The 27,456-nt window shown below is 50.5% G+C and overlaps 1 protein-coding gene across 3 annotated transcripts in view; it reads left to right on the forward strand.

The window, feature by feature from the left end:
- TBCD (tubulin folding cofactor D) overlaps positions 1 to 27,456 on the forward strand; it is a 146,200-nt gene that overhangs the window by 62,399 nt on the left and 56,345 nt on the right. For all 3 annotated transcript variants that reach the window (XM_055575473.1, XM_055575475.1, XM_055575474.1), the window contains exon 14: positions 20,489 to 20,645. In XM_055575473.1, the coding sequence (XP_055431448.1) occupies positions 20,489 to 20,645 (157 nt within the window). The remainder of the gene's footprint in view (positions 1 to 20,488; positions 20,646 to 27,456) is intronic.

Below are 27,456 nucleotides of genomic sequence, written 5' to 3' on the forward strand. Positions count from 1 at the left end.
CCTGCCTTCCGTCATCTGAGATTCCCTCTGCCTCTTTCCTGAATTGGAAGCCAGGCTTCCTGGATCTCATATTGTCTTCTCTCTCGGGTTGATCCTTCGTTTGAGTATAAATGAAGCACAGCCCTTTAGTAGGCGCCTTAGAAAGAATGCAAGAGAGGCGAATCTTTGAGACCCTGAATGATTGGAAGTGTCTTTTTTCTGCCCTTCTATCTACTTGATAGTTTGGCTAGGTATAGAACCCTAGGCCAAAAAGTATTTATTGTCAGTGTTTTGAAAGTGTTTTCTGTTGATCTGGTCCTCAGTGCTGGTTCTGAAAAGTTTGATGTGATTCTGATCCCTGACTCTCTGCCTGCAACATTTTAGTACAAAAAACTTGACACACATAGATGAGTCACATAATTCACATAAGTGAGTGCTCAGACACCCAGCACTGGTTCTGCGGTGGGCGTTTTCTCTGCCCTACCTGCCGCTCAGGGTCTTCTACACCCCCTCCTCTTTTCCACATGTTGCTCTATCTCAAGCATTTGTTGCATTTCAAAGACAGACGTGTTCAGCAGGCATGTTGTTAACTATTAATACTTCTTTTGAAAGTAGAAGTCACATGTGCTGAGGGCACAGGTCCCAAGAGTACCCTTCCATGAATCCTGGGCATGCCTTCTGTTGGGAGGTAGAGCACTATGATCACTACTCGGAAGCAGCTGCTGGCTGGATTCTCTTGCATTATAGATTAGTTTTACCTGTTGTAAACTTTGGTGTAAGTGGTGATTCCTGATTCTTCACATGCCATTGTTTCTTTCCTGTAGGCTCTTTTTTCTGTTCTCACCTTCTTCAGCTTTCTCTTCCGACCCTTCTGTCCTGCTATTAAGATTTTTGGTTTCCATGAGTTCATGCGTGTTCTCTGAGTGTTCCTTTCTTAGTATCGTATTCTTAGGTAGTAGTTGCAATAGGCTTCTCTTATTTCTCTGAGAATTTTAATGATGGCTTTTGACAGGTGGTGCTATTCCTTCTGCAGTCTCCGTTTCTTCCACAAAGGTTTTCTTTTTTCATTGTGATCCCTCCTTCACCTGCTTATCGCCAGAGTTTACTCTCTTGGTGGGGCAGGGGGTGGTTAGGCACTTATTGAGTGTTTATTCGATGTAAGGCCCTGTGCTGAGGTAACATTCTATCTCTATTAATCCATTTAATCACTGCAGTAACTCTTTGAAATGGGAACTTCAGGAGCCTGATTTGCAGAGTCAAGCAGCACAGAGAGGGTAAGTAACTTGGCCAAGGTCACCCAGCCTCAAGGACAACAGAGCAGAGTCCTCTAGGCAGTGAAAAGGTTGCGCTGGGGGAGGGGTGCCATGTCTGTGAGTTGAATCAGGGACTTGTACTCTGTGGCCGCTTCTGAGTCTTGGCTCCATTCTTTCATCCTCCTGTGACTTAGAGTAGTTATCTGACCTGGGCCTCAGCTTTCCTATGTGTAGAAGGTACCCTGGAGGCCTCTACTGGATCTTTTGGAACCTGGTGGGTTAATTACAGTATCCCACCAAATTGCCTTTGTACAGTGGGAATGGTATGTGTCACAGAACAAAACATCTTTGATGAAGGAAGCAGATCATTTATACTTTCGACGTTACCAGATAGTTTTACTTTTATTTAGCGCTCCTTTGGGATATGGCATCCGGAGGAAAGGAAAAGGAAATGGAAACGCTACAGAAAACCCTAAGCATAATTTCAGTTTCTCGAATTTTGGTTGTCATTAAGGACAGTAAGCCCTAACCAGCTGCCGAGATGACAGTCATTAAGTTCTTAGAGATTAACGTGCTCTTTTTTACTTACTGGCTGTGCCAGGCTTTCGTTGTTGGCGCATGCAGCTTTCTTTAATTGTGGCAGGTGGGGTGCAGGGTTGTTGTGGAGCACAGGCTCTAGGCACACGGGCTTCAGCAGTTGCAGCTTGTGGGCCTCGGAGCGCAGGCCCAAGGTCTTTCCTGGTAGCTTATGTTCATGCACATGTGCTCACTAGGCCTTTGTTCATTGGTTGGAGAATGAGTCCAGGGGATCAGGACAGACACATTCCCAGACTCCTCCAGGAGGCCCAGGACCAAGTGGTGCTGCCCTCCTCCCCCAACCCCCAGTTTCAAGCCTTTGGCCTGTGTGATCCACCTCGCTTGAGCTGAGTGCAGTGTGTACAGGGGCTGGACTTGTGCCCTCTGGGTCTTCGGGGTCCTCCCCGTCAACATGTGAGAGCTGGGCCTGCGAAACCAAGTGTAGGGAGCATGGGGCGCATGCTGGCCCAGGTGGGGGCTTTGTCAGGTGAGGTACTTGGTGTCTCATTAAAAAAAAAAAAGTCCTGAGGGTATCAACTGATCTCTTGCTTATCAAATAGTTGGAAAATGGAAATGAAAGTAGAGTTTATTTGGCTGTCCAGTGAGGCAGGCCAGGGGATGTGGGAGTGTCCGGGGAAAGTTTTATTTTTGGCCCTTTACCTTCCTTTGATGAGTAAGTGGATGGCTTCGTTTGTAACCTGAAGTCTGAGATGTGTAATGCATTACTTGAATTTTAATTTGCTTATGATCCCAGTAAGGCTGCTGTTGGGACGTCTGTGGACTGGAGCTGCTCTGTGTTTTGGAAAGGAGCGTACCGGCCACTTCCCAGCCTGGCTACCCTGTGTCTTGTGCTCCCGGACGGTGGCTGTAGGGCTTCCGGTTTCGGTGTCTGTGGCCTGTGGGCAGCTTTTGTGCCGGCAGCTCCCGAAACTCCTCCCTGATGACGCCTTCCCCCAGGGAGGTGTGGAGCTCAGCCGAGCTGAGCTGGACCCAAGGCTCCTCCTCACCTGGCCAGCCCGCGTTGGGGCCCGGGCTGGGAGGAGGGGTTCTGCTTTGGGCAGGGTCTCCGAGCCCAGCGAGCCCAGCGTGATCTGGGCTGTGGCTTCTGTGTTTCAAGTGAAACTTGAAACCGTGAGCTCCGGCTTGTTTTGTCTTTGGCTGGGAAACTGATTCAGGTTTGTGAACTTGGGCCAAGATTCGAGGGTTCCCACAACTTTCCTCTCCTCTTCCCCTCTGCCTGCCCGACAGTGTCTGCCGATGTTTCAGGGTCCTTGCTGGTCCCTCATCAGGCTCGTTATGGTTTTCTGGGGGCAAGTGACGCGGTGCTTACCTCCTTTTATTGAATTTGTATGTGTGTATGTGTTTATTTATTCATTAAACAAATTTTTTTTCGGCTGTGCCACGTGGCTTGTGGGATTTTAGTTCCCCCAGCAGAGACCGAACACATGCCCCCTGCAGTGGAAGCACAGAGTCCTAACCACTGACCTGCCAGGAAATTCCCTGAATTTGTGTTTTAAAAGGGCTTTTTACCTGATGTCTCTGGATATGTTCACAACCACATGTAGAAGTTGCTTAGTTAAAGTAAACAAGGCCAAGGAAAAGAATTAGCACCCCGATTTGTTTTTGTCTCATTCTACAATTAACATCAGTGAAAACATAGCAATAAAGGAGCTGTGTACAGACTAAAGACAGTGGGGAACAGGCCCCTGTAGTCGCTCCCTTGTTCTGGTCGAGCTGGGCTGCCAGCCCTCATGCGTGTGGTGTTGCATTGCTCCGCCGGCCTGGCTAACTTCCTGAGCTTGGCCTCCAAGGCCACTGTAGAGCTCCACCCGTGGCATGAATCTTTTCTCCTTTTGTTTCCAGACGTTGTTTCAGTTCTTTTTAAAATCTCCCTCGGGTCCTTCACTGTGGTTTTCATTCCTCTTCTTATATGTTTAGTACCCTAGGCCTCCATTTCCAATGTTATCTTTTTTTTTTTTTTTTTAAGATTTATGTATGTATTTTTGGCTGCGCCGTGCCTGTGTTGCTGCACGAAGGTTTTCTCTGGTTGCTTCTCGAGTAGTGGGGCTACTCTCCGGTGTGATGATGGGCCCTAGCACTGCCTCAGCAGTTGGGGCGCGCGGGCTTAGTTGCCCTGCGGCATGTGGAATCTTCCCACAGGGACTGTCTGCTGCATTGGCACGCAGATTCCTAACCAACTAGACCACCAGGGGAAGCCCCTCCAGTGTTATCTTTTAGGTTCTGGTTTTATCTGGAGTGCTTGGGTTTCTGTCCGTTGTGGCATCTGAAGACTCTCCTTCCCATGTGTGCTTTTCTTGTGTGATTTTACCATGGCTGCTTTTCGCTCCACCTGTTTCGAGGCAGCTGGTTATGATGTCTGTCCAGAACCTGGGGGCCAGCTGGAGCCGGCTTCCTGTGTGTCTCTCAGCACGGGCTCATCCCCTCAAGGTGGCTCATGTGGCCCAGGCGGGGCTTTGACTCCTCATGGAACTTCCCCTCTTCCAGGTCCCTGGAGGGCGCGAGGCCCTGCTGGCAGCTGTGCTTGTCCTTGTTTCCACCAGGAGTTCGGGCTGGGTGGCCTGGAGCCGTGCAGGGTCTCAGCAGGCCCAAGGCCGCGTGTCCCAAGTCGGCCTGGGCGTCAGAGCCCAGCCCTTGGCTGTAGAGCAAGTGGTGCTCCCAGGCATGCTTGCTAGAAATAACCAAAACAGCAATTTGAGAATCTTTATTGAGTACCTCCTGGGCACCAGACATTGTTCTGTGAGTCTTCTTGGTCACCCTGGGGACCAAAGCTTTCAGGTAAGAAGAGGAGGGCTGGTTTAGAACCAAGGGAACGAGGGCCCCCTCTTCTCCAGCCCTGTGTTGGAAGGTTCCTGTCCACAGGCCACCACCACACTGCCACGGTGCCTGAGCTGGGTCCCTCTGCCGAGACCCCCTCCCCTTCTGGTTCTGCGGGAAGGGTGTACATGAGGCGGAAGTCAGGCGGTGGCCATGCACTCCTGGGCCAGATCCTGTGGCAATGCTTTCATGCATGGTGTGTGTGGACGCTGGTGTGCTGACACCATGATGTAGCTGCTCCCCTCGCCCTGTCCTGTCACGGCTCCTCCCCCTCCTCCAGGACTCCTCCCCTCATCCAGACCCAGAGGCAGTTCCGTGGTGAGGTGTGCCAGCTCTTCAGCAACGTGACTGCATCCTCCGTGTTGGTGGCTGGGAGGCCAGAGGGTGGATGTGAACATTGCAGCACGTGCCCAGAGGTCCCCCTTGTCCTTCTGTCCCCTCGCCATGCCCAGACCCCGCCGACACCAGTAGCAGAGACAGAGGGAACAGATGTGGGTAGCCCGGCCACTTGGCATCATCCGTGACTGACACAAGTTGCTATTATACTTGAAGACATGAAAAGCAGAAATCGTAGGGCTCCAGGGATAAATGGACGAATCTGGTGTCATCCTGAGAACTCAGAACACCTCTCTCCATTGCTGACAGTTCATTTATGAAAGAGAATAGTGGGATGAACTGGAATAGCAGGGAGCCTTGTATAAGACTTAGGCAGCAGGAGACAGGCCTGATTCTGTGGGTTCATGTAGGGCTGTGCCGCTGTGGCTGAGGGGATGCTTGCCTAGACACAGGAGCATTTACAAATGCTGCACATTTACTAGTAAGGCTGTAAAACAAGTCTCAAGAAATTTGAAAGAACCACTGGTGTACAGTCGACATTCTTTGACCAATGAAACAATGAAATTGAAAGTTGGATACAGAAAGATAAAGGCATGACATGAGTATTTAGTTTGAAAATATATAGATTTCTAAATAACAGGAGTTAAAGAAGAAATCCCAATAGAAATTTTGCAATAAAATTTTAAAGATAGAAATGAACAGTAACACAATTGTATATCAGAACTCTCCAGATGCAGCTAGCAGTGTACTTACAGGGCAGTCTAAAACCTTAAGCAGGAATTGTGAAACCATGGCCCGCGGGCCCAAGCTGGCCTTGGCCTGTTTTTGTATGGCCTTGGAGGCAAGAGTGGTTATTCCTTTTTTTTCCAACAGTGTTCTCTTTCTTTCTTTCTTTTTTTAAAGAAAAGAGAAGCAGTCAGTGGTCTGCGGAACCTCACTGTTTGGGCCCTGGCCCTTTGTAGAAACTGCTGCTGACCCCTACCTTGCTGCTGTTGCTGCTGCTAAGTCGCTTCAGTCATGTCCGACTCTGTGCGACCCCATAGATGGCAGCCCACTAGGCTCCTCTGTCCCTGGGATTCTCCAGGCAAGAATACTGGACTGGGTTGCCATTTCCTTCTACAATGCATGAACGTGAAAAGTGAAAGTGAAGTCGCTCAGTCATGCCCGACTCTTAGCGACCCCATGGACTGCAGCCTACCAGGCTCCTCCATCCATGGGATTTTCCAGGCAAGAGTACTGGAGTGGGGTGCCATTGCCTTCTCCAGACCCCTACCTTATCCCTCTTCTAATGTTGTAAGGAGGAGAAGAAAGGCTCAAACTGCCAAGGAAAGAGCGAGGGTAGTAGCAGGGGAGACAGTGAAGGGGAGCACAGGAAATGAGTGAGGGAGAAGACACAGGTTTGCAAGGATCATTGGCCAAAAATGCCTCCCAAAGAGACTTCCGGCTCATCAACAGAGCAGGAGGGGAAGCGTATAAACCATAGTAGACACCCGGATGGGGGCTATAAGACAGGTCTTGCAGAGAATAAAAGCCACATGTTCAGACTGTCTTTTGCTGGTAACTTTGATAGTTCAGACAAAAATAGACATTCTTAGAAAAATATAATTTATCAAAACTGACCCCAATAGAAGTAGAAAGTTAACTTATCTGTGCTTGAAGTATCTTTATTGATTACTTGAAATAGTATCTGCTTATCTATGAGATTTTAAAAATAGGTTCATTGGGATATAATTTAGTTCTGTACAGCTCACCCGTTTAAAGTTTACAGATCAGTGGCTTTAGTTTATTCACACAGTTGTGCCCCACAGTCAGTTCTAGAACATTTCATTACCCCCAAAAGGAACCCCATCCTCCTCAGTGATGCACAACCACTAATCTACCTCTTACTGCTGTGGATTTTCCTAATCTGGTTGTTTCTGATAAACAAAATAATACAATATGTGGTCCTTTGTGACAGGCTTCTCTCACTTGGCATGATTCAAGGTTCATCCACGTTGTAGTGTGTGTATTTCATTTCATTTTTTTGCTGAGGATTACTGCTTAGTATGGTGTATTAGTTTGCTCAGGCTGCTATAACAAAGTACCCAAGTTGAGTGGCTTGAACAACAGTTCTGGAGGTTGGGTGTCCTGAGATCAGGGTGCTGGCAGGGCTGTTTCTCTCAAGGCCTTTCTCCTTGGCGTGCAGATAGCCACCTGCTTGCTGGGTCTTCACGTGGTTGCCCTTTGATCAGTGTCTGTGTCCTGGATGGACAATAGCCCTGCTGGATTCTGGCCCATCCATAGGGTCTCATTTTACTTCAATTACCTCTTTAAAGGCCCTGTCTCCAAATGCAGTCCCATTATGAGTTATTGGGGGGATACAATTCAGTTCCTAGCAGAAGGACAGACCACATTTTGTCTATCCATGTGTCAACGGATGGAGATTTGGCTGCTGTTTTATGTTCCCGCCAGCAGGGCATGGGTTCCAGTTTCCCCATATCCTCACCAGCCCCTGTCATTTTACATTAAAAAAAAAAAAAAAAAGTAACCAACCTAGTGGGTATCTCATTATGGCTTTGATTTGCATTTCTCTGATGACTAATAACGTTGTCATCTATTCAAGTCCTTTGCCCATTTTTAAATTGGGTTGTCTTTTTGTTGTTGAGCTATACAAGCTCTTTGTATTTTCTGGATTCTAGACTCTTAGATCAGGTAGACAATTTGCAAATATTTTCTCCAGTTCTGTGGTTGTCTATTTTCTTGATCTTATACTGTGTCATTTTTGATGTAGAAATTTCACCCCCGGCCCTTTTTCTCGGCCGTGCTGTGTGGCTTACGGGATGTTAGTTCCCCAGGGCTTAAACCTCCACCCTCATCAGTCCTAACCACACAGAGTCCCAACCACGGGACTGCCAGGGAATTCCCTCATCTTTGCTTTGATTTTCTCATTTGAGTTCTTTTTCTCTTTATGTGTGCAATTTTGGGGGATGGGAATGTGTATATACATGTATATGTATGGTTTTTTAAAGAGTATCTTTTTTTGGTTTTAAAATTTGGTAACTTTTTAAAATTAGTATTGAAATTATGAAAGAATTCATAGTTTGAAGGAAGTATTAAGCATGCCTGAGTGGTATGTGTTTAGAATTTATACTTGACACAAGTATGGAGCCATGCAAATTACAAAACATCTTGTATCATATTACTGTGTGTTATTTTTAAGAGTTGAAATTCATAGCTTGGTTCAAAACCAAGATTGTGACATTTGTGATCATAAAGTGATTTAGTTGTGTGTCAGTTATATGCGGTGTGCTCAGAAAGTCATGTCTGTCCATAGTTTATTATTTTAGACGCTTTGATAATATTTATGCTATTTTAATGGAAAATCTTGTTCTGAATCTTTTAATGAGAAATTTTGCTACCAGGAAAAACCCTTTGTCCACTAATTTATTTCTATCTGTCCTTAATTTTGTCACCTGCTTCTGCTAGCAGCAAGCCTGTTTGGTGTTTGAAGTCCAATGCAGGTTGGCTGACTCGATTGGGGAGCTAGTTGTTACCCAGGAAGACAGCTGGTGGGTTCATTTCACTTGAGTTTCAGGTTTGCTTATGGAAGTAGCCTGTTAGCAGGTGACGTGTCTGGAAGGGCACCATGGCCCCAGGATGAGGACACGGTGAGGTTGGTTTAATGTGCTTGGGGTGAGGTTACTGTGCCCTTTCCGTGTGGCCCTGTGCTCGCTGCCCCTGTGGGCGAGGCTGCCCGGCACACAACAGTTGTTGCTCCCATAGGAGCCTCTTTGGGGCTGGACGGCTCCATGTGCTTCCCTGCCTGGCTCCCACTGTGAAAGCCACGGGGCTGCCTCTCTGTTCTTCATGCCAGTGTGGGCCTGTCCCTGGCCCCAAACTGGTCCCAGGCTTTGGGAAGGGAGCCCGCAGGAGTGCCCTGGGGAGCAGCCCAGTGGTCACACCAGGGGAAGATGCTCAGGCCTGATTTCTCGCCCGGCAGGCCTGGTGCTGCTGCACCTTGGGTGCCGTGAGAGTCGAAGCGTAGCTCTGGGGTGGGTCCAGATCTTCAGGGGGTATGGTGGGCAGCAGAGGAGTGCTAGGGGGCCCAAGAAGTGAGGGCAGAGCTCTGCTTGGGCTGTGTCTTGAGGAGGGGCCCTTGGTGGGGATACCCGCCGTTATCTGGGCAAAGGGAGGATGGGGCCAAGTTCTGCCCCTCCCTGGTGGGACAGCCCCTTGCTGGGCGGGCACCACCATGCCCGAGGGTCTGCCTTCACCCTTGGAGGTCAACATGGGAGGTCACTGGGGCAGGCCAGGCAGTGTGGCTGTGTGAGACGCTTGGCCTGTGGTTGAAAGTCTGCCATCCACACTCCCCTGTCCCAGCTCTCCAAGCCGGTGACCCAGGTGGTTAGATGAGAGAAGAAAACTCTTCAGAGAACTTACCCTCAGCCAGGTGCAGACGTGTCATCAATCAGACACGAGTGACCCATCGTCTGACATTTATCCTCCTTCCTTCTGGCCGTCTGACCCTGGGCCAGGCCTCCAGTTCAGTGACCCTCAGCTCAGTGAAGGCGGATCTCTGGCAGCATGGTCCTCCAATCCTGCCAGTCCTGAAATTTGTGCCCTGGACACGCTTGGGGCCAGTGGCAGTCTGGGCACTGTGGCCAGGAATCCAGGGCTGTGAGTCAGTGGCAGAACTGGTCCCTGACTTCCTGGTGAAGCCTTTAATTCTCCTGAATGCTTGTTTTTGCTGCTTTCAAGTTGTTGTGCTTGGGCCACTCTGCCAGCAGCCGTGGGCGTCTCCTGCGCCAGCGGCAGCGCCACGCCCCCCTCCTCTGCCCCGCCCCCTCTCATGCGTGGCCTTTGGCAAAGGGACTGGGTGGGCAGGCACTGGGCCCCTGTGCTGTGTCCTAGGCAGGGGCAGAGAGATGGAAAGAGCCTTTGTTGTCTTTCCCCGAGGAGGGTTATTCAGAGATCACAAGAGTTTAATTTGACAAGAGCCATAACTTAGGTGACCTGAAAAGAAAGTTCTGTAGACTGAGGCCAGGCAGGCCCTTTGGGGAGCCAGCACCCCCTGTGACAACTGAGAACCAGGAGACACTCTGGCTCTGCTGCTACTGCCAAAGCAGGGGAACGCTTTTGTCTGCCAAGGATGGGACCTCCCCCTGGGGGTTCACATCTCACCTCAGTTCTGGGGTGTCGGGAGAGTGTGTTGCTTGTCCCCAGGTCCTGGCCCCAGGCGTGCACAGTGGGCACCTGGACCAGGTGTGGGCGGCACCGGTGAAATGGTTTTGTGCCTGTGTTTTCCCGGTGACAGCTTCCCCTGGGTACCGTTTGGCGTCCTCTAGCTCGAATTTAATAAGCCGCAGCCGGGCGAGGAGAGAGCCCTGCTCAGTGGCCTTGCTCCGGGCACTGTGCTGCTTGTCTTCGCCGCTGACAGAGTGACAGCTGCTCGCGCACGGCCCTGACTCAGCGGGAGTGCTGGCCGCAGGCCCTGCAGGGCGGGTGGCCCGCGTCGGGGCCAGCGGGGACGAGGTGTGAGGGCCGCCTGCTCCCTCCTCCTGGGGTGCGCTTCCCCCTCGCAGATCAGGGATGGGGGGCTGCGGGGACTTAGAGGAGGTGTAGGGTGTTTTGATCTTAGAGAAACTGTCTGAAATTTTGGGTTTTCAGTGGTGAAAAAAGGGACTCAGTCTGTCAGTAGAAGGCTATTTTGTCTCTGAGGGTTAATTTCTAAGCAAACAGTTGTATTTGAATTTTAGCATAGTGGAGTGATGTTTCAGTTTAGAAACTTTGTTTCCCAGCTAAGAGTTAAAGCAGTCAGTTCCCACAGTGGCCATGGAATCAGTCACCTGCGGAGGTTTCTAAACGTCCAGGTGGCCACCCCAGGCTGGAGACCCTCCTCAGCAGGCAGTTTTGCCATGTGCTGTGGGGCATGTGGGTTGTGACCAGCTGGGGAAGGCTCTTCTCCTTGGTGGTATGACTGGGATGTGGCGGCCGGTCACTTGGATGTAAAGTAGCTCCTTGCTTTCTCGTGCTCCTTCTTTGGGGAGGCTCGTTAATGTGTTGGGAGACGCGAGGATTGGACCTTAATCTCTTGCTGTGACTTTCCAGTAGTCCAGGGGCCTGTGGTGAGAGAACCAAACTGCAGTTCTGCCTGTCCCTACACTTGTATTGTCCACAAAGCGTCCAGGCACTGGCCTTATTCACCGATCAGACTCATGGTCACAGTTACTTTAGGCTAGGCAACAGGTCGGGGGGTGGGAGTAGGGAAGAGGTTTTCCTCCAAAGCTTTAGACTGTCATTGATATACATAAAATTTGGAGAGGCTGAAAGATTGTCATGGTAAGTGTATTTCAAGAGGGGTATAAAGGTGTCTGTTATCCTTCAGTTATAAAGAAGATTATGTTTGTGGCAAACATTAGGGAAATATTTCCAGGAGGAATGGCTTAAGCAGTTTAAAAAATTTCAAAGGATGTGTGTTGTTGGAGAAGGAATGAGAGAAACACTTAGGTTCCCTCCGTTTTGTGCCTACTGTGTGCAGCGCATGCTCTACATAGTGTGGGCAGGGAGGCTGCTAGGAGGCTGGGCTCCACATGCTGGCACCCTCGATGCATGCCTGAACCGACTTGAGGGGAGGAGGGGTTAAGTGGGGGGACCTGCATTCACCCGGAGGTGTGGTCCTCAAGCCTTTGAAATGCTGATTCACCTTCAGGGGCAGTTCAGTGAACTGACATGTAACATAGCCCCATCGGGTTTAAATGGAGAAATGTGTCTGCCATGTACACATCCCGATTCTCGATGCTGGAAGCTCCCCGCGAGTTGTTTCTTAGATGCGTCTTAAGTGAAGTAAATGCTACACGGTCTCCTTCCTCTTCTCGTGGGGTCTTCTTCATAGGCTCATTTCTTGGAGAAAGTGAGTAGAAAAGGAGGAACCGTCCGCATGCCTTATAACTTCATTTGCTCTCCCGGGCCTCTCTGAAAGGACCCGGCATCTTGATTTCGTGGAGAGTGCAGTTTGTCCTCAGAATGTAAAACCCGCTGTGTCCTGTGCTGACGTCTTACTGGGACGTCGCCCTCACAGCTGTCGTCCAGCCATCTTTGCCCACCTTCCGCGGCAGGCACGCTTCCTGCCCTTCTTCAGTAATTCTTTGAGCCCCCACGTGTGGCACACAGCCCTGTGGGTGCTTCCTGACAGAGGTCCAGCTGTTGGCTCCTGTTCTGGCCTGCTCAGAAACGGCTGGCCCCAGAAGAGTGGCTTCAGGGAAGCCTTGTCACTTTGCCTTGTTGTTTATCATTTGTGTGGATGGTGGCAGCAAAAAGGGTGCACGTCATCCTGTTTTTTTTTGGGCCTGGTGGTAGGGACTTTGGGAACCGCACGATTTCCATTTCCTCCTTGGAGGCCCTTCATCCCCCCGAAGGCTCAGTTGCTGTCTCTCGTACTCGCCTCGTGTTCAGTGTCGTCTTCATATCCTGTGGAAGTCGTGTTTCATTCAGCAGGATCAGCAGCTCGTTTCCCCTGCGCCAGAGAGCTGGTACCGTGGAGATAATCTGTTTACTCAAAGCTGGCCCCACCACAGTCAGAAGGGCCAGCCAGCACTGGGTTGTCTCATGGTGTGCAGACCTGTCATGCCACCCCTGGGGATGGCCACACGTTAGCCATCCAGGGGGCAAGGTGTGGTGGCGACGTGGGCACAGACCTGGGAGGTCAGCTGCCAGGCCACACTGGTCAGCCCCTGTCCCCAGTCATGGCAAGTTAAAGATCTTAACACCCCGGAGTTCGTCCTGGGGCAGGGCCTCTGCGGCAGCACCCTGGGGGAATCAGATTCTAGAACCAGCCACCACTATCCCCTCGGATGCTTACTGCACTGAAGAGAGGAGGTGCTTTTGTTTACATTCTATTGATACCTTAGTACGTCAGTGTATTTTAATTGATTTTTTTTTTTTTTAAAGACATGTAATTGTCTCTTAAAATAGGAAACATACACATTTAGGTTATTTTACAGTGTAGTCCAAAAAGTGACATTTAAAAAAACTAAATTTTTAAAGAAAAGCACTCTTGATTGAAATCTTGATTAAGTTTTGAAGACCTGGAATCATGTGAAACCTATTTTTGGAGTCGTGTTCCATCGTGGCAGGTCATGGAACGTGGCTGAGCGCAGAGTCCAAGGTTACACGCAGAGCGACTTGGAGCCCTCTGGTTTGGAACGGTTTGTTTCTGTACCAGGTGGACACCAGAGGTTTAGTATAAGCAGTCTAACCAGGAGTTCCCGTGGAAAGAGCACCTGCCCGTCCAGCCTGGTGGAAACTTACCATGGTAGTCACAGGGGCATCTCCTATACTGGGTACTTGCTTTCTCAGTCAGCACCTTCCTGAGCCCTCTTGGGAGCCCAGGGAGCTGGAGGGGAGGAAAGAGGTACCCGATGTCACCTGGGTGGATGTTCTGGTAGCACAGGTGACGAGGAAGCCAGGGCTCAAAGGTTCTCAGTTACTCGGCTTCATTGGTATTGTGCCATGGCCACCCCAGTGGTGAGGTAGGGGTACCACTCTGGGCTGGGGCTACCGCTTGGGTAGGGGGACTGCTGTGGGCTGGAGGAGGACCCCTGTGTGTGTGGTGGGTTACCGCTATGGGAGGACTTATCTTCCCTGTGGCCTTGGCTGATGTCAGATCTTTTTTTGTTTTTGGTCGTTCTTATTTATTTTTATTGAAGTATAGTTGATTTACGATGTGGTGTTAATTTTTAAAAATATTCTTTCCATTATGGTTTATCATAGGATATCGACTGTATAGTTCTCTGTGCTGCACAGCAGGATCGTGTGTATCCGTTCTGTATGTAACAGCTCATACCTGCTAACCCCAGCCTCCCACCCCTTCTTCCCTCAGCCCCTCTCCCTCGCAACCACAAGTCTGTTTCTCTGTGTCTGTGGGACCGTTTCTGTTTTGACAGTAGGTTCATTTGTGTTCTATTTTAGATTATGTCGTATTTAGATTTAGATACAAGTGACACCGTGGTAATCTTCTCTGTATCGTCCCAGGTTTAGTATATGTGCTGCTGAAGCAAGCTCTCAGATCGTTATAGTGTTTACTCTTCTTTGATTTGTCCTCTTCTCTGATCCGTGTTCCACACAGGAATGGTTCCTGTTAATAAATGGAGCATATGTGTTTGATGTTGAGAAGGACCCCGCTGTGATCCTGTCTGAAGTGTCAGACTCCTGGGACCCACGCTAGCTGGTGGACCCCAAGGAGCAGTTATCCTGGTCCCAGGGTCCTTCACCTGCTCTTGGCCTAGTGGCTAAGTGGTGTCCTCTGAATAGTGGAAAGGGTGAAACCACGTTTTAAAGTGTGGTATTGCCTTTGTTAATAATTATGAAGATCGTGAGTGATCATTGCGGACATTTGGGACAGTGACATGAAGCAGCAGCTAAGGAAACCTGGAGTCTCGCTGCCTGGAGGTCGCACTGTTGAGGTTGTAGCAGGTGGGGGCCGTGAGCACCTGGGGCTCTCAGCGTGATGCTTGGGCTGGCTTTGCAGTCCAGGGGCTGGGCCGTCTCTCCGTACCTCGGTTCCCCTACCTCCAGGGTCAATCAGACAAAGGCCTGGCCCATAGTGAGTGCTGATTGTCACCAATATCAGCACGTGAGCCACTGATGGCACGCACCCTGCTTGAGGTTCTGAGTGTCCTCCTGTCATTAAATATTCTTTGGGTAGCAGCATGAGTTGCATTGAGTGGCTCTGTTGTATTTGAACAACACCCCCGTCCCGTCATGGCAGGGTTTATTTCTGCCCTTAGGAACCGTGGTGGCCTCAGTGCAGCCTCTGTGACAGGCTGGGGACGCACCCCAGGAGGCCCAGGCACACAGGGTCAGGGCCGTCTGCCTGCACTGCCCTTGTCACCTTGCTACCCATGCCTCCTGCGTCCATGGTGAGTGGCTTGAACACAGCGGTTCCCGCACTCTGCCCTCTGGACAGGTGCCCTGTGGGTGGGTCACAGCCACACGGCCTACTGCATCAACGCACAGGTCTGGAGGTTTTGTTGAAAGTCAGGTTCTGCTCGTGTGATCTTCGGAAACGGCTCTCTTGTCCCTTACCTTTTACATTCCTGTTTTTTCCCCAAGTTTCCCCGTCTGCTGTTTCTCCCCTTTTTAGGTTGGAATATTCCCATGATATACGTATGTGAGTTTTTTACATGTAATCGCCATCACGTCTTTATCCATCGTACCACACTTACCTTGTTTGTTATTCGCTTTAAAACTTTATTGAGTGTATTGATCCACTGAGGTTTGAGATGCTTTATGTAGGAATATTTGCTAATCTCTTCCTCTGGGCAGGAGCTGCCCTGCACACCGAGGAGCCAGGGTGCCGTCAGATGGAAGAGTAGGTGCTTCTCGTTTGCCCCAGTCTTGCTTTGCGATTGTGTTACGCATTTCACAAGGTCCTGCCCCAAGACTATGGGCTCCTGCCCTAAAATAGTAACTTCCTGCTGTCTTGCCATTGTGTTTCTCTTTTGAGGAGAGCCTTTATCTGTAGCTAAACATGCATCCCAGGAAATCCTGGACTGCATGCTTCACATCAGGGCCTCTCGTGTTTTTACGGCACCTGGTAAAGGGAATGTCCGTTTCTGGCCTCTGGACAGCTGAGCCTTGCCTCCCAGCCTCAGCACCATGGGCAGTGGAGGGGGGGGTCTTGTTCACAGGGAGGACACATGGGAGGGCCCTTGGACCAGCGTGGCCACGTGACTTTCCTGCGGAAAGGGAGGCAGAGGGCTTCATGGGTGCTCCCCCGTGGCAGGGTGCGTGTGCTGGGAGCACCTGGGGGAGAGGGGAAAGCGGTGGTGTGCGGGCCAGGTGCCCACCCCAGCAACACAGGATGCCCCAGGATCCCGCTCCATCGTACCTGTGGAGGCGAGCCCTGGCTGAGGACTCCCAGGGTCTGTAGGGGGGGCATCCCTCACGCTCCAGGAAACGCCGGTGCCCAAGTCTGCACTTGCCCCCGAGTGCAGAGTGGTTGGTGCTGTGGCTCGCAGTGCTGCCCACAGGTCAGCCTTTGGGATAGTTTTTTCAGATGTCCTGTGGGAACTAAAACCTAAATGTCTGTGGAACCAGATTTTCTGTCCATCATTTCCTTTCCCCCAGCAAATTCAGCATGTTTTTTTCCGAGCAAGTTGGACTGCATTCTTTAGGAAGGTATGATGGCTGTTTGTACTGGTGGCTGAAATAGAAGTTCAGTGGTGCTGGCCACACCTGCTCCCGGGAAGCTGGTGCTTTCCTGGGCTCAGACTGGGCAGGCAGGCTCCTGGCTGCATAGGCGGTTCCATCATGTGCCGAGGCTCAGGGGCATCTCGGGAGACTCAGCCAAATGCGTCTGGGAGATGTCGTTCTAGTACTACTTGGGAGATGTGGCACAGTGCGTCCTGGTAGATACTCAAGTGCATCTCGGGACATGGCTCAGTGACTCTGGGAGACTTGGGCCCACGCGGTGATATTCCTCACGTGCTGAGTTTGATTTTGAAGAAGTATGTTGTTCAGTTGCTCAGTTGTGTCCGACTCTTTGCGATACCATGGACTGCTTTAATTAGGATAATTCATTACTTATCAAAACTCATAACTTCTGAGCTGGCTGTGTGGTGATTTTTTTATTTTTTAAAGATGCTGCAGAGAACGTCTGAGTTCCTCCCGACCCCTGGATGTGCATCTGTAAAGCCCTGCAGTGGGGACTTGGTGTTCTGAGGGTTAACTCGTTTCTCTCACCTAGAGGCTGCTTTGTCCTTAGGCAGTTGGTGTTAGACAAATGACATGCTGTCTAGAGAGAAGGGTATTTAAATTACATTGCTGGACTCTGGGTTGCCAAAAGGAAGCCCTCTGGGGAACCTTATATATTTGACATGTATTTGCAGTGTGTAATTGGAACCGTGAGAAAGGTTTTTTGTTCAGTGTGATTGAAGAGTTTCCTTATTTTAAACCTGTTGAATCTGGAAAGAGCTGTTAGTTTTTGAATTTTTTCCTCTGATAATGGCTTCTTATAAAAGTTTAGGGCAAAGACTGTGTCTCCTTCATGTACCACCCCAAGGCTCAGTAATTGCTCCGTACCCTGCGTGGACCGGGGCTGATCTGTCTCTTGTCTTCCCGTCCCGGATATCTGAACTGGAAGCCCAGCTCATCCTTCTGCACAGAAGAGCCTGGTGATGAAGGGCCGAGAGGTCGGGGGCAGCCACAGGCCCTGCCCAGCAGCAGCAGCAGCAGTCCCGACCCCATCCTTCTACCCGCCTGGGGCATGACTTGAAGCCGAGAGCCTCATTTTCCAATTTTCTTGTTGAAGAAACCCGTCACCTCTCTCTCTCCTCCTGAGCGGTGTCACGTTAGGCAAATCCTCCTGAGCGGTTTCACGTTAGGCAAATCAAATCCCTTTTCAGTGACCGCGAGGCAAGCGTCCTGGCGCTGCTCTCGGTGGCGTGTAGTCCCCTCTCAGACCCCAGTCCAGCAGCGAGGCCTGCGTTTATTGCTGGCAGCACTTCTTCCAGCCCATCCTAAAAGAAACCGACCCTGAATATTCATTGGAAGGACTGATGATGAAGCTCCAATACTTTGGCCACCTGATGTGAAGAGCTGACTCAGTGGAAAAGACCCTGATGCAGGGAAAGATTGAAGGCAGGAGGAGGTGGAGACGACAGAGGATGAGGTGGTTGGATGGCATCACCGAACTCGATGGACATGAGTTTGAGTAAGCTCCGGGAGTTGGTGTTGGACAGGGAAGCCTGGCGTGCTGCAGTCTGTGGGGTCTCAAAGAGTCGGACATGACTGAGCAACTGAACTGAACTGAGCGCTTCTTCACCTGTACTTGGGCCTCAGCCACTGGTGTTTGTGGCAGGTGTAATAGAGAGGTCACCGGAGCTTTCGAGAGAAAGAATTTGAAACTGCCCGTGCTGAGAACTGGGGTAGGATCCACCAGGAGAGCTGCAGCAGCCTGGTCGCATGGGTGGGCAGGGCTGGCAGTGAGGCCCTGAGGCCCAGGCGGGCTCAGGTCTCTGCTTCTCTGACCTAGCTGGGCGGATGCAGAGCAGTCAGAGCCTTTGTGTCTTGAGGGCCAGTAGCTACCCGAGCACATCACATGGGCACATGTGGGTGCCAGGGACCAAAGTTGGGGTTTGTGGGGGCCACCTTGCTACACAGAACTCAGAGCCCATGCTTTGTACTGCTTTTTTCCTCTCAAGTAGGGCTGAGCCTGAGTGCAGCATACGGCTCCCACTGCCGTCTCACAGCTGGCCTCCTTCCATTCCTTGAGGCAGAGAAGTGGGCCAGATAGCCCTGTGTTCGGACCTCCGAGTGTGTCGATTTTCCCATCAACAAATGCCGGTCAGCCATGTGAGGTCTCTTACTGTGCTGAGGCAGACCTCTGTTAGTGGGCACAGGTCACAGTGGGTGTCCTTTTCTTTGTGACTGGTTGACCTTAGGACCCATCTCACTCTGACCCCGGTGTCCGGCGCCCCCACCCGCTCAGGGGCCTGGGGGCCCGCTGGTCAAGGGTGAGGCTGTGTCCTTGTGGAGGTGGGCTTCTCCCGGGGGTCCCTGAGCCTGTCTCAGGGTAGTGGTTGGATGTGACGTCCACCTGAAGTGCATGTGGACGGTACTGACCGCTGTCACTCATAGCTGTCTGTTTGGAAATTGATTTTGTCCAGTGGACCGATAAATTGGGACTCAGCAGTTAGCATCCAGATTCCCCTCAGGCTAAGAGTTGCTGAACAGTCTTCCCCAGAAGTGTCTGGGCAGCTGGGTAAAGTGGTGATTTTAGAGAATGTGGCGAGGCAGTGACGCTGAGTTTATACCATGCGCCCCGTCAAGGTGCCACAGCCTGTTAGTTTTGACATGCGTTGGGCCGTGACTAGGCTACCCTCTTAGCACAGAGAGTATGAACAAAACTAGAAAACTAGGAGTAATTCCAGGTAAAGTAGAACTTCCCCAGGTAAGACAAATGAAGGCCAATTTTAAGCATTACAGCTTTAGTTCAAGTTGAGATAATAATTTTTAAAATGGCTAATTAGATTTAACTACTTTATCTGAAATAGCTGTGGTAGTGTCCTCTGGTTTGGTTTGGCATTTATACATGCTTTGTATTTTATTTTATTGAAGTATGATTGACTTACAATATCATGTTAGTTTCAGATGTATAGCACAGTGGTTTAGTTTTTCGTATATACACACACACACACATATGTTTTTCAGGTTTTTTTCCCCCTAAAGGATATGATAAAATACTGAGTATAGTTCCATGCTGGCTTTCTATTTTATTTTTATTTTAAAAGCTTTTCTGGCTGCTCTGGGACTCGGTTGCAGTGCTTGGCCTCTCTCAAGTTGCCGTGAGCGAGGGCTGCTCTCTGGCTGTGGTGCGTGGGCTTCTGTTGCAGAGCATGGGCTCTGGGCGCACGGTCTCCAGGAGCTGCAGCAGGAGGGCTTCGTAGCGTGGGCTCAGTAGTTTGGGCACTCGAGCTTACTTCTTTTACTTTTAAACCCCCTTTGTTGTTGTTTAGTCACGGAGTCCAACTCCTTGTGACCCCGTGGACGGCAGCACGCCAGCATAAAACTGTGTGTGAGTGTTATATAGTTTATTTTCTTTTAAAGTAATTTACGTGTCTCTAATAGACAAACCCTTCCCATATACATGAAATACATGAATGTGATAATAGGCAAATACCGTACCACTTCAGCTGCCTTAAACAGTACAGTGTTCTCCCCAGGGTTCTTAAACTCACTTGTCTCTTTGTATAAAAAACCACATATGCAGTATTAGAAACTCAGTGAGACATTTTAAAATGGAACCAGAAAGAATATCTGTATGTACTTCAGATTATTTTAAATATCACAGATGATTTACGTAGTTCAACATATCTGGGTTATTCCTGAAGTTAGCGCAGAATGACCCTGGGCTTGCCTTCCTTTGTCATCCTAGTTCTCAGCCCTAAAGCTCAGCGAGGTCACAGATGCCCTCTGAGCAGAGTTAGCACACCTGTGTAGCGGTGTCCACGCTCACTCCCCAGCTGGTGACTGCTTTTGGCCAGAATTAGAAACCCGTGTATTGTTCGTGGTCCCCTTGACAACAAGACTCTGGGGGAGGTGGCCTCTGGGTCAGGTGTCCTTTGCTCACTGGACAGTGTCCTGGGTGACGTTGCCCACCCTCCTCTCACTGCCCTGATGTGCCAGCGCCTTCCCTCGCTCCTGGTGGCCCCTGTGTCCCTTTGCGTCTTCTAGGACCTGGTAGCGTCCCTTGGGTGTGGCCGACGGGCATGTCTGTGCCATCCTCTAGGAGTTTGGGGGCAACTTTTCAGAAACATTCTCACCTGAGTCGAGGTGGTGGACTCGTGAGTGACTTCCTGAGCAGGTCGTGAGTTTCCGAGTGACTTGGGGTGGGACCGCGGTGTGTGTTGCTCGCACCAGGCTCTGCGGGGCCAAGGTGCAGGTGGGGTGGTGGTACAGCGGACGCAGTGTCTGTGGAGCCAGGAGCGCTGCTTCAGGGCCGCCTCACAGCCTCTCTCCCCTGTGTGCAGTTGTCCCCGTGATCCTGAGGGCGCTGACGTACGAGGAGAAGCGGGGCGCCTGCAGCGTGGGCTCCAATGTCCGGGACGCCGCCTGCTACGTGTGCTGGGCCTTCGCACGTGCCTACGAGCCTCAGGAGTTGAAGCCTTTCGTCGCGGCAATCTCAAGGTAAAGCCTGTTGAATGGTCCTCCAGTCACTTTGGACTAGTGACAGCATTGGCTTGCCTGCTTCACTGTCTGCTCCTGTGCAGTGAAAACCAGCACAGCCTCATGACGTCAGAAAAATACCTTTTCCATGGCTTCCTGGGCAGAGCATTGAGGGCAGCGGGCTGTGCCAGCCACATGGGCGTGGGCCCCACTTTTAAGATCCAACGTCTGTGCCCGGGAAAATTCGAAAGAGATGTGTCCCTAGTATAGTGATGTTAATTTTCTCCTTGTCTCCTGTCAGACTGAAGTGAGTCCCTCTGACGTGAAAAGGGAATTCAGCTGTCCACTTCTGGTTGTTGGTTCTGTGTCAGGCTGGAGGAGGAGCTGAGCGCTGGGTTGGTCACGGTTGTAACACTGACCTGACCACTTTTACTCAGAGATGGATTTTAACATGATCTCCAGTCCTGGAAGCTGCCTTCCACCAAGGAGGTGCCCTGACAAGAGTGGGAGACCCTCAGGCCTCAAAATGTATCCACAGGGCAGCTCTGTCTCCTCCTCTGGCCAGTGCAATGGGCTTCCCCATGGTCTGAGCACCAGCTGCGCCTGGGGGAAAGCCGCAGGGGACGGGGGCCGCTCGAGGGTCAGGAGAGGGTTCTCAGGCTCGCTTACTACTCAGGTCGCGTGGCCAGGCTGTATCTCTCAATCTTGACCCTCATGTGAAGGGAAGGCCTGCAGAGCAGCCTGGGGATTCTGATCCTTGCTCAGGGAGATACACTGCTTCCTAGGAAGTCGTAAAAGTGTCTGACTTCTCCTGGCCATGTCCACCCCGGGAGGGGCAGGAGGGCAGTAGGCTCCTGGAGAGGCTGTGGTGGGTGTCTGCGGCCTGAGGCCTGGCTGCGGAGACCAGGCTGCCCGTGCCTTTGTCCCCTGATCCTGCCCTCATGTGTGTTCCCCACTCTCCTGTTGGTCTACAAAGGTGAGATTGTTTGCTGTTAATACAGCTTCGGGGAGGGCTCTGCCTACTGCTTTCTTGCTCTGCTCCTCAGCTTTTTGGAAGCTGCTTCTGTAACTAGAATGAAAGCGCAGGGTGTATTTTGCTCACTGTTTCCCTCAGCAGTCACAGCACGGTGAGCCTCTAGATGGGAGCTGTCTAATTCACAGTCGTGGCGGCGTCCCTCTCAGCCGAGGTCTTGTGCCAGGGCCCAGGCAGGCCCAGCTCTGCGCCTGTCGCACCGCCTCTGCCAGAAGCTGGCATGCCCCAACCTCGGGGGACCTGGCTTCAAAGGGTCATTCCCATTTCAGAGTGAAATCATCTCGGCAGGCCTCTGTTTTCAGTTTAACCTTTGTGGCTGAAAGCGATGAAGGTTGCAGGAACCTGGGCCCCTCATTTCTCTGGGGACTGTCTTTGGCTCAGCCCAGCCAAAGAGAGAATCAGGACTGAGGGCTGAAGGGTCAGCAGAGGCACTGGGCACAGAGGTGGGTGGCCACCACTCATAACGTCCTCTGCTTGGGGCAGAAGCTTCTCGCCACCCCATAGGTGAGAGCATCAGAGTCACAAGACCTCATTGCCAACTTGGAGAGACATAGTGTGAAGAGTCCTGAGCCCTGTGGGCACAGATGAGCCAGAGAGCAGGGTTCTGTGCAGGCCCTTGACTTGGGAACGGAGGCTCTTTCAGCTGCAAGCAGACACCGTTGCAGTGTTCATCTCAGCAGAGGTTTTAATGCAGAGTACCAGCCAGTGAGGGTGCGCAGGAGTGCTGGTGAATGTTAAGCCTGGCCCTCGTGTAACATGTGACACTCGAAGCATGGTGTCCCGGTGTGGGCGATCCTTCACAGACTCCCATCCAGTTCTCCAGGAGGCTGAGGGGGCACCACACATCTTACTCCAGGGTGACCCCTGTTACTCAGAAAAGGAAAGACCCTATCTGGTGAAGGGGTCACATCCTGGAGCTTGTGCCTGTCTGGGGAGGGTGTTGAAGAGACCAGTGACCCCACTGGATAGAGGCCTCTGTGGCCAACCTTCAGGGCAAGGGTGCTGCAAGTCTGCTTGTAGCTGAGGGCCTGGGCAGGCCCTACCACGGGACCCCCAAGGGCTCTGAAATGTGGGGGGATGGAGTGGAGGTGGGTGGTCAGGATGCCAGGCTTTCTGAGGTGGGATTTTTTAATAAATGGTGCTTGGGTTGAAGGACAGATCACAGCTGCAGGGACTGGTGGCCACATCCATCCACAGAAACTCGTCCATCCACAGAAACTCGTGTGGTTCACTCAGGACCTTTGATCTCGGGGAAGGCTGAATTTCCCTGACGTCTTGGGCACGCCCAAGCAATCGCTGATGAGTTTACACTCACCGAAAGTGCAAGCTGGCAGGGGAGCCCAGAGACTCCTGCTTCACAGCGCTCCTAATTTCTCCTAATTGACCCTGGAATTGGTGCCTTGTGGAGTTTCTGCTCAGAGGGGGCCCCTCTTGTCCTCTTCCCCTGCGCCCATCCCAGGACTGGATTGGCAAGTGCCCATTGGAGCTGTGCCTGGCAGCTTTCTCAGTCCAGTTTGGCAGGTTCCTAGGGAGCCTGTGCTCCAGCCCTTCCCGGTCCATCTCCATGGCAGGCCTGGGGGGTGGAGCAGGCGGGCTGGAGGTGAGTCACGGTGCCACGTGAGCCTTCAGGACGCTGCTGGTGCTCGCCTCCCTGCCTCAGAAGTATCGGTTGGGGTGTGTCCTTCGAGATCTGCCTCTCTTGGTTTGTAATAAGTGACCACATTTTAATTGTCAGCTTTTAAGCCCATTCATCCTGGCACATGATAAAATCTTGAGATCTTCAACTATACTTTCACAAACTCTTCAGTTTGGATCCTGCAAAAGTAGACAGTTGAGATCAAACTGTAATTCTATAAATGAACTAGACACATCTGATGGAGAGAGTCAGGCGGTGGTAATAACGAGGCAGGACTGGGCGCAGCCCACACAGAGGGAGAGGTCAGAGTGTGGCCAGCCCCCAGCTCAGACAGCCAGGCAGGGAAGAACTCGGGCCAGCCGCTCACCTTCCTAGAGGAACGTGAGGGACTGTCGTTTCACTTCACCCATGGATATATGCTCACCACCTCTGTTTTATAAATACCCCAAAGAAAGTTTCTAGGTCAGTATACAACATAGTTTGAATTAGTGTTGGTCGGTTTTGAAAACCTGTATTTCCTAAGTGTTATACGCAGGTTAAGAGATGGAATAATTATTTTGTGGATAAGTAAATCGGGCTTCCTGAGAAGCTAAGCGTAATTTAGGGACAGAGAAACACAGAGTTAAAATGGTAGAGGATGGTCGTGTATTATTTTGAAATAGCCTTCTCACCAGTAATCAAAAGCTAATTTGCAAGAAGAAAAGGAGAAAAGAAAAAAAGCCCTGTTGCGAGCATATGCGTTGGTTGTCACCTTCTAGCGATTTCCTCACCTGAAACTCTTTTGTAAACCGAGCTCCTGTTGACATCAACCCTACAGGGCCCCTCCCGTGCTAGGGGCAGTGCCCGGCTCAGCCTCGCAGAGCAAGCTGGGCGAGCAGGGCAGCGTGGGCAGCGCCTGGGGATTGGCTCCCAGATCTCTTCCTCGAGGGCAAGATTGTCCTGAAAAATCAGGAAATGGCAAGCATTGCTCAAAGCTACGTCTTGTTCCCACTCAGCGTTTCTTGATGGCAGACTTCCAGGGGGAAGATAACCTTTTTTGTTTCTTGAGAAAAATTAAGTGGCAGTTACTGACCAGAGTGTTCCCACCCGTCCACCTGTTAGGTCTCCCCTCGGCCTCCATTTAGCTCTGCTGTGATTGAAAGCACTTTGCAGGTGTCTTGTGTTTCACCATCATGTCAGCTGGCTCCTGAGCTTTGATTCTTCTGATTTAGGGAAAAATTTAGCCACAGGCGGGTCTTGCAGTTTATTTCCCAAATAGTGTGACTTGTAGCTTTTAAGCATGGATGGGTAAGAAATCATCCATCTTGATATTTTGAAAAGCATATTTTGAAATGACATTTTGATATTTTGAAATGACAGGGTTACTGTTACTCAAGGTAAAAAGGATGTTTTGTTTTTTATTGCCAAAAAAATATTACACCAACTAACAAAAATTGAGTTTGGGGTAAGATCTGCTCTTTGCTGTACCTGCTAAAAGCCAGGTGCCTGGAACTTGGAGCAGGTCTGGGCATGCAGCTCCCCTGACACGGACAAGAAAGAAAATCCCTTTCTGTTTGACATAGACCATCCTTCTGTGTTGGGAAATCCTGGTGAAGTATCACCTGAACTCTCCCAGCGAAAGCAAACAGGTGAAGATACCGAGAGCGTTCCAGGCCCAGTGGCTGCCATGTGCTTAGAATGGTCCTTGGCTGGCTGCAGCCTGGCCCCTGCACCCCTCTCGGAAATGGGAAGAGAGAGCGCAGAGTCATGCTCTGCCCCGTTCTGCTGAGGAAAACTTCACAGTCACGGGACGTGGGGGCCCTGGGGGCCCGGGGGCCCTCTCATGACTATATGTAACCAGTGTTGTCACACGTACTGTTATTTGAAACATGCTAGTATTTCCAGATAAGCCAGTTTTGTTCTGAAAGGGTGAAATCAGAACAATTTTCAAAATTGAGTCCACACCAGAACAGTGTTAAAAACCTATTACATTCACAGAGGTATACACAGTGGACTTGTTGAATTAACTTGAGTCTATACTTAAAAGCTGTGCTTTTTAAGTGGTTTTGTTATATTTGTCCTACTGTGTTCTGTGAAGGCTGGTAGAATGTGAATAAAGCAGTAAATACTTGAAGCCATTTACTCACGAATGCAGAAGCAACCTGATGGAGGTGTGTGGGCCCGTCTGTAGTGCCCCAGGGTCAGGTTCTCGGCTGATAGTGGCCAATGCCGGCCCTTTGGTAACCAGTCTTTGGACAAGCCTCACCCTGCCTGGCTGAGTCGGTGGCCTGGCCCCAGGGCCCTCATGAGCTGTGGGGGTCTGCTCCTGTGACCACGAGGCCAAGGTATGCTCACCGTGAAGGAACAGGGGCCTTGCACCCAGAGGTAGACCGCTGCTTGCCATTCAGGGGGCTTTCTGCTGGGGTTCCCATGACACACAGTCTCTCCAGGAATGACTGCTGTGTGGCTAGTGACCACAGGAACTGAGCCAATCGGGCTGGACCATACCTTGGGGGGAGGGGGTGTGCCCACAGACCCACCTGAGGGCGAACACAGAGAGGTGTCTGCAGATGAGTGCCTGAGCTCGACTGGGACAGCCCCTGCTGCGCCCCTCGTAACCACCAGGTAACCAGGGGGAGCAGGTGCAAAGAGAGTGAAGTAGATGGAGCCCCTTGCCCATGGCTGGAAGGAGGTAATCCACACATGATGAAGCTGGGAAGGGCCCTTCAACACAGGAGTTGATTACTCTTTTGGCTTGATTACAATGTAAACATACAGTCTTAAAGCCCAACTATCTCCATTTGGCACCACAGGGCAGGCCCCCCAGGCTGACCTGCATGGCGCGGCAGGTGGCACAGAGTGGAACTTGGTCTTGGCTCAGTGGTCTTGGCTGCACCAAGGTTGAAATTGGGCTCAGCCTGTCCTGGGCAGAGCCAGCGTGTCCACAGCTTGGAGGCGGGGGCGGTCTGGGGGTCAGAGGGGTTTGATGTATAACTTAGCAGTGACCTTGCAGGGGTTATGGTGGACTGTAGATTGGCAGGTGATTCTAAGTTTCTTCTCTATTTTTTTCCATTTTCTCTATTAATAAGTGTTCAATAATTATAAAATTGTAATTTAGGACAAATAGATTGACGGGAAATTTCAAGAATTCAGTGTGTAATGTGAACTTCTGGTAGTGTTGGCTGGACCCAGAGTCAGTGAAAACATGTCCACATATTTCTTATGTCAGACATTAAAGGAAAGCGGGAATTCTTGGTTAGTATATATTCCTAAAATACATATGATCTTATGGAGGTGGCGCTAGTAGTAAAGAACCTGGCTGTCCGTGCAGGAGATGCTGGAGACACGCGTTTAATCCCTGGGTTGGGAAGATCCCCTGGAGGAGGAAATGGCAACCCACTCTGGTTTCTTTACCTGGAAAATCCCATGGACAGAGGATCCTGGCAGGCTACAGTCCATGGGGTCACAAAGAGTCAGACACAACTGAAATGACTTAGCTTTAGCACTTATTCATATGTAAATATAATACTTAAAATTCCATTGATGATAGTATATTTAGAGTTAAAATATCAAATATGTTGTCACTAAGAACAGTCACGTGTATATGTTAATCTCAAACTCCTAAATTATCCCTCGCCACCTTTCCCCTTTGGTAACTGTAAGTTTGTTTTATATGTCCGTGGGTCTATTTCTGTTTTGTATAAACGTTTGTTAGTACCATTTTTTTTTAAACTTACTTATTTTTTAATTGAAGGATAATTGCTTTACAGAATTTTGTTTGCTGTCAAACCTCAATATGAATCAGCCATAGGTATACATATATCCCCTCCCTTTTGAATCTCCGTCCCATTTCCCTCCCCATCCCACCCCTCTAGGTTGATACAGAGCCCCGGTTTGAGTTTCCTGAGACATACAGCAAATTCTCGTTGGCTCTCTATTTTACAAATGGTAATGTAAGTTTCCACGTTACTCTTGCCATACATCTCACCCTTAGTACCATTTTTTTCCCTCTGTGTAAGTGATATCATATGATATTTGCCTTTGCCTTACTTAGTTGGTAATCTCTAGGTCCATCCATGTTGCTGCAATTGGCATTATGCATACTACTGTATAGAAACCAGTCACAGCAGGACCTCCTGTGTGGCCCAGGGAGTTATACTCAGTATGTTATAATAACCTATAAG

The sequence above is a fragment of the Bubalus kerabau genome, chromosome 4 (genome assembly GCF_029407905.1).
Source record: "Bubalus kerabau isolate K-KA32 ecotype Philippines breed swamp buffalo chromosome 4, PCC_UOA_SB_1v2, whole genome shotgun sequence".
In the NCBI taxonomy this organism is placed as follows: Eukaryota; Metazoa; Chordata; class Mammalia; order Artiodactyla; family Bovidae; genus Bubalus; species Bubalus kerabau.